This window comes from Toxorhynchites rutilus, chromosome 1 (genome assembly GCF_029784135.1).
Source record: "Toxorhynchites rutilus septentrionalis strain SRP chromosome 1, ASM2978413v1, whole genome shotgun sequence".
Classification (NCBI taxonomy): Eukaryota; Metazoa; Arthropoda; class Insecta; order Diptera; family Culicidae; genus Toxorhynchites; species Toxorhynchites rutilus.
Window position 1 is genome coordinate 139,839,732 of NC_073744.1, and position 11,613 is coordinate 139,851,344.

At 35.4% G+C, this 11,613-nt stretch overlaps 1 protein-coding gene across 4 annotated transcripts in view; it reads left to right on the plus strand.

The window, feature by feature from the left end:
* LOC129761730 (lachesin) overlaps positions 1-11,613 on the plus strand; it is a 320,135-nt gene that overhangs the window by 283,540 nt on the left and 24,982 nt on the right. For 3 of the 4 annotated variants that reach the window (XM_055759483.1, XM_055759475.1, XM_055759491.1), the window contains exons 8-9: positions 11,187-11,306; positions 11,410-11,580. In XM_055759483.1, the coding sequence (XP_055615458.1) occupies positions 11,187-11,306; positions 11,410-11,580 (291 nt within the window). The remainder of the gene's footprint in view (positions 1-11,186; positions 11,307-11,409; positions 11,581-11,613) is intronic. The other variant, XM_055759499.1, reaches the window with a different exon arrangement.

The following is an 11,613-nucleotide window of genomic DNA, read 5'->3' on the forward strand; positions in this document are numbered from 1 at the left end:
AGAAAACACGTATTTATTCATTCAGATATTCCTTCCATTACATCATTCTCCCAGAAGGAAAGGTGTCGTAGGCTGAGAACCAAACCATCAGCTTTGTAAATACATCACAAACAAATATTGCATAAGATAATTCTAATCGCAACCATATGCGTTCGGATGTTTCCTCAAAATAATGTATATATGTGTGTTTCCTCATGATAATGTATATATGTAATAATGTAATAATGTATATTTTATCGAGTATATTACATTTTCTTGGATACGGTACAATAATCAATATGTTTCCGGTTTTACGAGTAGATAATACTGTTTTTGACAGACTCATATTGTTTCTGTACACTATACTTCCACCCGATTCGTGTCAAACTACTTTGCAATCTGTCGTTCAGTTCACAGATTTCTGTCCTTCTTTCTGATTCTTATGGACATTGAAATTACTAAGCCGATCGACGTGTAAATTTGCATGTAGGGATTTTTGGGGCCGGAGAATGTTTTTATGATAGTTTGAGACTCCTCCCCACTCTCTAAGGAAAAGGGGGCTGCCATACAAATGAAATACAAACTCCTGCATAACTCGAGAAGGAATCAAGCAAAAGGAGCCAAATTTTGGGCGGGTCGAAGTTTGCCGGGTCAGCTAGTAATAAATAAAACAACAATTTCAACGCGTTAACTTTATTTGCCCTACCTATAACAGCCTTCGATGAAAAACGCAAATTTACCCGGGAACGTCTCCGATGAATTACGCCGGGTCACATCGACGTAAGCTTTCCCTTGGGCCCAATTATCGGTGGTGTATTCATCTGCCAGCAGAAACTCCTGCGTTACGTGGTTCCTAATCTTCCACTGCTTCTTCGGCAGAGCGGCAAAGTGCCACAGCGCATACGGCGACAAGCTGAAGATCGTCACGACCTCTCGGTAGTTTCGGCCATCCACTGTTTCACCCATAACTACATACTCCATCGAGAGAATATTCTGGATCACGAGCGGAACTTGGGCGGTAGCGCTCGCGTTCCTCCACGGGTAGAAGATTCTCCAAAACGCAGAGTGGGGGTATTGGGCTGCCCCGGATGGGTGCGCATGATACACCGTATGGCGACCATCGGTAGCTTTATCGGCCGTGAATAGGTACCCACGGCTGTAGAAGTTCTGTATGTACACACAGTTGGCGTTACCGTCGAAAAACGCTAGTACCTCAACGGGGCTCAGGGATCGGCATGGACACTGACAGAAGTCGTAACTTACTTTCGGATCAATTACCGAATCAGCGAACACATCATTCGAAATGAAAGTAAGCAGAGCGTGCAGTAAATGTACTTTGGGAAACATGACTGACGAAGAAATGAGTCGATTTTAGCGCGTTATCAGCATTTGAGGAAAATTGATACGGTTGCTGGCTTGTTAGTATACATTTTCTATAGAGTTTCAACGGTAGGGTAAAGCGGAATATTTGATTTATCCATGGGAGTCATGTCCAATTATGTTAGTTGCGCATGTTTAAGCAGGTGAGACATATATGAGGTAGACAAGCTTGCTGGAAAAAGGAAGATTTGCTTCAAATGTGTTTTGTTTTCAAGCAGACACGACCACTTAGGACGTAGGACTATTTAATTTGCTTGTTTATCATCTCGAGTGTTAGTTATGAATGCGAAGAAATTTCATAAATCATTCTTTATTAGAAAATTTCGGTGAGTCTGAAAAGGGTAAGTCATTAGCCCCTCACTTTGTAGAAGCTATTCTAGAAGCAGCGATTCTTTCCCGGCAACGATGTTGCTTCGATGACCCCCAAACGAGAAGTGAAAATTTTCCTCAGAGGAAATGCAATATTGATACGCTACTTACTGTGCAAGGGTGGGGTTGAAGTCGCAAATATTCTCTTTTTGTTATCCCCTTGTTTCCCGTTGTTTCTATTCACGCTGTTCGTTGGGAAAATGGGAATGCTTTCAATTTTCATCAATTTTTTTATAACAATGCACTATGGTCCAGGAGGTGCATTTAAGTAGAAATTAGCATCTAGAGCTCGACAGTGATTCTCTAGACAAAAACTGTCTTCGACAAAGTTGTTACATATAATAGATCGCTCATTTTTATGTTATCAAAAATAGGGTGACCAAAATTGTCGATGAAATGAAAAATCTAACTTTCTTATCTTTATAGATAGAGGTAAACATAGTTCGACAATACTGTAGCCCTGGTTATTTTAAGTAACTTTGTGGAACAATATTTCTTTCTATCTCTTCAAATAACCGATATAACGCTTTTTCTCTAGGTTGAGTTAGGGTTACCATGAAAAAAAAAGGTTTTTTTGCTCTAACTTTTATATGTGAAATTCTACATCAAAACTGTCCTCGAATGACTTTTAGAGCTTTCCAATCCATACATTTTACGGTGCATAACTTGTATGTATCTTAATTCTACTCAAAGTTATTGATGTTTTTTCCCCGAAAGCATGACCTTTTCATTTGCTAGTCGTTCTTTTTGGGGCAAACATAATAAAAAAATTATTGATGGCATTTTAAAGAGCACATTTGATTCTACATAAGGTGTAACTTTCAAAAGAGTGTTATTTTTTGTATTTGAGTAAATTAAATTTGAAATTATGAGTTTTTGCATATAAATGAACAAGTTGCAATTTTTAAATGCATATAGTAAGCGTAGACTTTAAAGCAGCATGATTTCAGTTCAGTCTTATAGCCACTCAACATGGAGGTTCAAAGAAGACACATTTTTGTTTTTGTTTTCGGTGGACGAAATATAGAAGACGTTATACAATTATTACGAGAAAAATGCCAAGATATATGTGTTTTGAGTGCCAGAAAGTGCCTGAAATTTGAGAAGTTAAAGTTCTCAACACGGTGGTCGAAATGTGCTCGTAAACGCTCCCGATTTGAACGGCAAAATGCCACGTGGCTCGAAGAAGTGTTGGTTTTCTTAAAAAATACCTTTTCTAATACTGCTAGAAGGCAAGAAAGAAAGCTGAGCAAGAAAAGAAGCTCTGAGCTGAGCCAAAGGATAAAGCGTAAATTTCATAAATCATTCTTTATTAGAAAATTTCGGTGAGTCTGAAAAGGGTAAGTCATTAGCCCCTCACTTTGTAGAAGCTATTCTAGAAGCAGCGATTCTTCGGGAGATTACAGAAAAATTTTCTGCTGAAGAACTGGGCTTCACAACAGCTTCGGATCCAGTATTATCTCTTAGTAATAGGCAAACACCAGATTATTCCGATCTTCTGATTCTGGAAAATGCTAAGCATTTGATTTTGTAGTTTTTCATTTGTATGATTTTTATTTATTACTATGAATTTAATTTCCATTATAACAACTAAAACAGGTTAATATGTACATACGTAAGATTATAAAAATAAATTTGAATAAAACAATAGGAACAACAAAAGTTTGGTAAAATAATGTCATCAATCAACTCATCGCCAGTAAAATATGTCAATATATAACTAAATTAGAAAAAGAAAATAGTCAGAAATTTTTCTCGTAATAATTGTATAACTCCTTCTATATTTCGTCCACCGAAAAAGGAAATCAACAATGTGTCTTCTTTGATCCTCCATGTTGAGTGGCTATAAGGCTGAACTGAAGTCATGCTGCTTTAAAGTCTACGCTTACTATATGCATTTAAAAATTGCAACTTGTTCATTTATATGCAAAAACTCATAATTTCAAATTTAATTTACTCAAATACAAAAAATAACACTCTTTTGAAAGTTTCACTTTATGTAGAGTTAAATGTGCTCTTTAAAATGCTATCAATAATTTTTTATTATGTTTGCCCCAAAATGAACGACAAGCAAATGAAAAGGTCGTGTTTTCGGGGAAAAAACATCAATAACTTTGAGTGGCATGAGGATACATACAAGTTATGCACCGTAAAATGCGTGGATTGGAAAACTCTAAAGATCATTCAAAGACAGTTTTGATGTAGAATTTTACATACAAAAGTTAGAGCAAAAAAACCTTTTTTTTCATGGTAACCCTAACTAAACCTAGAGAAAAAGCGTTATATCGCTTATTTGAAGAGATAGAAAGAAATATTGTTCCACAAAGTTACTTGAAATAACCAGAGCTACAATATTGTCGAACTATGTTTACCTCTATCTATAAAGATAAGAAAGAAAGATTTTTTATTTCATCGTAAATTTTGGTCACCCTATTTTTGATAACATAAAAATAAGCGCTCTATTATATGTAACATTTTTGTCGAAGACAGTTTTTGTCTAGAGAATCACTGTCGAGCTCTAGATGCTAATTTCCACTTAATTGCACCTCCTGGACCATAGTGCAATGATGGTAACACCTCATTGCTCTACAAAGGTTTGAGCTGGGCGATCATCATCATTTTCATCAAATTAAACCATTTCCAGAATATTGGAATATGGGATAACATATCGAAAAAAATTGTAGGGTGTTGTGTCTAGAACACGACCGCATATTTTCGACGTAGAACTACACAATTATATTATGCAATCCACTTGTTTACCACTTCGAATATTATTTTAGAATGCATCGAAATTTTTGTAATAGATTACGATTTTCGTTACAAATAAATTTGATGAACGTCCTTTTACGTTTGATATGATGCCTGGGACTACCAAAATATGTGAACGGAAAAATTGTCAAACGATCATTGTATTTTACATTTCCCTCTGAAATTATTGCACATCTCATGTTCACGTAGTTCTCGAACTTAAAAATAATGATGATGGTCCCACCTCATTCCCCTACAAAGGTTTGAGCGGGACGATTTATCTTTAAATATTGATAAATATTATATTACGGTATTTATATTTTTCATCAACTAACCAGTATGCAAAATAAATTGAAAGGAAAACGCAGACATAGATTACTAATCGAAAGAACAATATAAGCGATTATCAGATCGTATTTATTCCATGGCATGTCGAGAGAATTTCCAACCCGGGAAGACCCTAGACCGATCGGGAATTGAACCCAATACCTATGTCAGTAGTAGCCACAAATTTACAATGGAATTCCCGTTTTATCAGATCTCCGGCCATAATTCTATCGTTTCCGAGTTCAAGCAGCTGAGCAAACCCAAGCCTAATACTAGCCGATACTTCAGGCCCATTACTTATCCCAAGGCATGTCAAGAAAGTTTCCAACCCGAAAAAATCCTTGACCGATCAGGAATTGAACCCAATACCTATGTCAGTATTAGCCTTGAATTTACAAAGGAATTCCTGCTTCACTGGATACCCGACAACGGTCTGTTAATCGTTTTCGAGACCAGCTGAGCAAACCTAAGCCTAATTCCACCCGATACTTCAGGTCCTACATTCAACATGGAGTATAAACGTATCAACCTGAATTCTGCAATGAGATCCGCCACAACACAGAAAAATCTCGTTATAATTATCTGTTGAAAAGATGAATTTACGAGTATTCCGTTTGAGCTATCCCCTAGATTCATTCTGGTTTCCACATACAACCCCTTGGAATGCTTTTATTTTATTCGCGATAAACTACTTTTGCTTATGCTCGATCTCAAGTATTTCTATGTTTGACAACGACCGCGGGCTCAAACTATTGCAGACTTCACAATTATTTTATTTTTTTAAATTTAATTGAAAAAATTGAATTGAAATAAAAAAAAAACAATTAATACCATCATTATCAGTCTTAAGATAAAATGAGTAAAAAAAAGGACACACTCACACACAAAAGACAATACATAATTCATTATATGAAATCATGATGATGGTCCTCTTACAAAAGTTTGAGCTGAACGAGCTCTTGTTGATAATTATATTTATATTGAAATTTATTGTACTATACAACTAACCAGTTAAAATATTGAATAAAAAAAAACAAGAAAGAGATGAACTGGTTATATCACAGGCATAGATTCCTAATCGAAAGAACTACTTAAATCATCATTTTGACGCATTTATTCCATGGCATGTCGAGAGAATTTCCAACCCGGGAAGCTGCGAAAGTTCATTCACCTCTAGTATCTGAAAGGACGATTTTCCCAGGCTTCTCAGTTTAAAAGTACGTTTTGGGGAAACATATTCCGGTCTGCACAACGACAAGAGAGCACAAAATTACTCGACACCAAAAAATACCCCCGACTTGCATGTATTTGCAAAGCGGACTCCCCAAGCACATTGATTTTGAAGTCCGTGTTAGGGAACACGGCTCGATGGGAACAAAAGTACCCCCTACTTGCATGTATATTGACAAAGCGCATTTCCACAGGTACATCGATTTTGAAGTCTGTGTAGGGGAGACCGTGAATCGGGCCAATTAACCCTTGGCAGTTAGGGCGTTTAGATAACGCTTGGCATTTTACAGTTATTCAATTGTTCATCTCATAAAAAATAACATTTTATTAATTGTGATAGACGCAGAGAAATAATTCACATCTTTTCGATCTGTTAAGAAATGTATAAGAGCATTCGAAATACGGGTAGGGTTAGTACACAAATTGGCAGAACAAATGTATGGGAAAAAAGGAAGTTCTTCCAGTTTTCATGAATTTAAACCATTTAGAGACTAGCGAATTGTATTGAATAGCATATCAAACAAATCTTAGAGAATTTCCGATTCGATTGGTATGTGAATCATGAGAATTCGTTCACAGTGAAAATAGTTATTAACGTTAACTTTATTTCATGAAAACGTAATGTAATGTTTTCTGATTTGGCACCCTTCCTGAAAGACGTAGTTCTACGTCAAAATCTTCCGTTCGCAGCAAAAATAGTTATTAACGTTAGCTTTAAGGGGGACCCCTGTGTGGAAGGTCGAAAAAATACTGAACTTTCGTGATTTTTTTCGGATATAAGGAATAAAGTGAAGTGTTCGGGTATCTTTGGTTATGAATTAAGGTGTATTTTAAGATGTATTTTGCATTTTCTGAGTGCACGAATAATAACTATTACCCTTTTGACAGCTGTATGCGTAGATGCTTTCTGGAAAAAGGTACCTTGTTTGTGGCATCGGAGTTTCGGGGAACGGATTCCAATGAACATTTTGAAACTTTAGGACAATACCTAAAGCGTAACATAGGGGTTTTTGAAAGTACGAAAAATTGCCAACATAGCGACCCTTTTTGTTAAAAATGAGTTATTTTTCATGAAAAACTACTGTTTAGGAGCTCATAAAAAATCGAAAAAAGAGATCTCAAAAAACGGATATGTGACGCCTTTAGATAATCCATTTTTACAGGCTGATAAAAAATTTCAGCCAAATCGGTCGTGTAGATCCTGAGATATCGATACCACCAGCTGAAAAAACATGGTTTCAAGAAAAACGCATTCAAAAATGTGTACAGAAATACTATATCCCTTGAGGTGATCTCATTCTTTTGGCTGTAACTTTCCAACGAAATCAACGGAAAAAGCCTTTTAGTACAACATTTCTGAGTGCATAAGCTTACCAAAGATGAAAAAACATAAAATTCGATTTTTTCGACCTTCAGACCGGGGTCTCCCCTTAAAGCAGTACCGTTTTGTCTCATATTAATTTATAATACTAAACATTTACAAAAAAAAAATCAACTATGAAACCCAATGACAAAATGTTTGCATTAGCATATTCCGTAGAAAAAAAGCGTCGTTAATTTTCAATTTTTGTAGTTGTTTTAACTATTTTGTTTGCTGTTTTCGTTCGGTAAGAATCTCGCATGGATGAAATTCTGAACAAAAAATGTTTGAACACGCTATTTTCAAGCAAATACAGCAATCGTTCACAAATTAGGGTACAAGGACAATCCAATTCTGGAGCATCAACAGGGATAGTTTTGTTCTTTATCGCAAAATATTAGACCCGCTTTTATCATTATTTTTTGTTAGAAAGACGATTTCCATTTTAGGTGGTCCAAAAAAAATTTTTTTTTCTTATTTTTTCCGAAAATGATTCCTTTTCAAAAATCATCTTTTGAACGACAGGACCGATTCAGATGATCGACGTATCAAATTAAAGCCAATTTAGCTCGTCTTTTTTGAAAAAATGCAAACAAAAAATGAATTTTATTTTCAATATACGTATTTGTTTTTTATAGTTTTCATGGTCTCGAGACCAAGGGCGCTGATGCTTCCAAGAAAAAATATATTTTATTATATTTTTTCTTGGAAGCTGATGACTTTTTTCATAACATATCCAAAAATCAGAGATGTTTTTTTTTCGTTTTTGAATTATAATTATTCAAAGTGAATCGATGGCCTAAAAATATTTTTTTTTTCCAAAAATGACGCTTTTCAAAAATTTATAACTTTTGAACTACCGAACAGATTTGGATAATTGACACATTAAAATGAAGTCAATGAGTCAGTTTTCTTTGAAAACATATTGGATTTGCAGAAAATGGAATCCTATTCGCATAGATCTCGTCTAGTCGCATAGGAATATCTAACGAAGACTAAATCATGTTTACTTTGAAAAATAATAACCCAAAAACGATAAAAAAACGCATCTCTGATTCTTGGATAGGTTATGTAAGAAATCCTCAGCTATTAAGAAAAAAAATATAAAAAATATAATGCCCTTGGTCCCGAAACCATGTGAACTAGAAAAAACGCACACAATCATTAATTACGAAAACAAAATCCAATTTTTTTGCGAGTGAAATATTTTTCAAATTTTTTATCCAATTTGCTTCAATTTGATATGTCGATCATCTGAATCGGTCCAGTAGTTCAAAAGTAATGAATTAAAAAAAAGGCATTTTTGCTGTTCGGAATTTGAGACAAAAGTGTTCGGAATATGAATCAATGACATGAATAGTGTTCGGAATTTGAGACAAATGTGATTAATGTTGTTTTTAGTTTTTCACCATGAACATTTATAATTTTTTTTGAAGTCGAATGAAAAAAAGGCTCTATTATATCCAAAAATCGAATTAATTTAGCGAAAAAGTACCATTTTAGTGATGAGACTCTGTTTGATGACCATCAAAGCTTAAGTGTTCGAAATTTGAGACAAAACGGTCTAGAAATCTAGAAGTCTAGAAATTTGGAAAAAAAAATCAGAAATCCATTTCTATATATTACTGAACTTTAATGTTATAAATAATTGCATAATGGAAACCTTGACATTCTTTGGTTTATAGGCTTTAGTTTAAAATAAAAGTGCCATTTTGAGTGATCAAATGAAAAAGAAGGCTCTATTGTATCCAAAAATCGAATTAATTTCGCGAAAAAGTACCATTTTGAGTGATGAGACTCTGTTTAATGACCATCAAAGCTTAATTGTTCGGAATTTGAGACAAAACGGTATACAAGTCTAGAAATTTGGAAAAAAAATAGTTTTCCTTCATATTTCTGCAGTTTAGGCATTCAAGAATATACCCTAGAAAGGACTTATCGAAAATCCCATTATTTACCGAGTAAGAGTTATTTTAGTGATGCGGTATCTAACCTGCTACGGGCAAAACAATGAGCTGCAAACGCGTTTTTCTAGAAACGTGTTTTTTCAAACTAGCGTGTACGATACCTCAAGTTCTACTGAACCGTTCATGTCGAATTTATATTAATACAATCTGTATGCATCTCTCTATCGCATGAACCTTTAAAAAATGTTTTTAAAATTCTACTATTTTTAAAAATTCGAGGAACGTAATAAAAAAATTTTTAAACCGCATTTTGTTTTTCAAACAGCCGCCATTTTCTCAGAAAACCCGTTTTCGACTTGTCCGAGGTTCATACGATAGCGGCATTTTTACTGATTTAGAATTTGTTCGAATTTTTCGTTTCAGATAACCAGAAGGGCTGGAATCATGTACGCCATGGCACAACCTTTTTTTTGAGCCCCCACATTTTATCAGCTTGTAACTATTCTAGTTATGAATATTTTTTCTATTTTTATATATTTTTATAATATTTTTATATTAATAACTTCAATCAGAAGACGAAGCCAGCCTTTCTCATGATGTTTCCCTTCGTACTGTTGATTAAAACTTGATTCATTTAGAATCTGGAATCACCAAACCAGCTGTATTTCGAGATTGATTGAAGGTACAAAACTTGTTTTAGCATCACAATACAGATAATTCATTGTTCTATCAGAAAAAAAATATTGAAAAAAAATTTCCTTTACACTTTGCAAAGGTGTACGTTATATCGAGTGACGTTATATCGAGGGTACGTTATAACGAGGGTACGTTATATCGAAGTTTTCCTGTATATATTTTTCGGAATTTAAAAAAAAACTTTTTTGAGAAAAATGAATTTTAGTTTTTAAAATAACTTTTTTTTCAGCGAATTATTTTTCCAAGAAATGTTTGGTATTTATTTGTAAAAATTTAAACAATTTCCTACATTTCATCCTTTGCCATGAATTTTGTAGGTATCATAGTCTTTAAGTTATAAATTTTTGTAAAAATTTAAGAAAAAAAAAATTGGCGTTTTCCAAAATGTAGTCCAATTGTTTTTCGAATATTTGAAGTATGCAAAGTTGCTTAAATGACCCATGTCTTTACACCCACAATGTTATATCTGAGATGGTACTGCCAATGGCCAGTCGAGTTGGCATGAAATTCGTCAGGACTTTCATTCGTTGCATAGCACATTGAATTATTTGTCATCGAAAATAGCCGCGTATTCAATAGTATAAATGTTCCCAACCTGACACAACATAGCATTCCTCTCAAGTTTACTTTTAAAGAAGAATAATATGCCAGGCTAGAATCTTTTCTCCCAAAAACAAGATTGGCAGCGGAGGCAAAAGTGGCAAAATCTCGTGTGGTCATTAGTCGCAGCCAGACCGCACCGTCGCCACAATTTGCATGCATACGTGTGGCAGTTGAAAACGAGCAGATTTGTGTTTTTCATAACATTAACAGCCATGCCACACTGCTGGCCGTTATTCACTCACTCTCCATCTCTCTCCTTTGGCAGAGAGGCTAAATTGTATTAAATTAGCACACTAGCACGTGTTTTCCTGTGTCACTTTCCACGTTTTCCCCTGCGGCAAACATTTCTTCACATTTCCCAAGACGAACGACAACGACAAGACGACGCCTTATGTCTCCCGGAATGGTTACGTGACAGGCATAGCCAACATGTGGTTTTGTTGGGAGTTCGCTGACAAAAGTTTCACACCATCACCACTAACAGCAGCAGCAACTGTAGCAACAACAACAGCAGCAACAGCAGCATAATAATGTGCTTTTGAACTTTTTGAAGATTGAAAGTGGCTCCTTTTTGTCTTTCCTTGCAGTCCACCCGGTAATTCAAGTGCCAAATCAACTGGTCGGTGCACCCCTTGGTACGGATGTGTCCATCGAGTGTCAGGTGGAAGCTTCCCCGAAATCTATCAACTATTGGGTGAAAGACACAGGTAAGCATTAAATGAGCTCATTCGCAAACATTGTCGGATCAATATTTATGGACATTGTTCTATCGTGCCCTCATCTTCTGCATCTTGGAACCATTACGCAAAGGAGAAATGATAGTGTCCTCGCCAAAATATCAAGTTCAGGACATTACAAGATCGCTCTACGAAACCAAAATGGCCCTGACGGTTAGGTCGTTCCAAAAGGAGGACGTGGGATCCTATCGCTGTATCGCCAAGAACTCCCTCGGGGAGGTTGACAGCAGTATACGGTTGTATGGTGAGCAATTATCACACGAAGACATTAGCACTG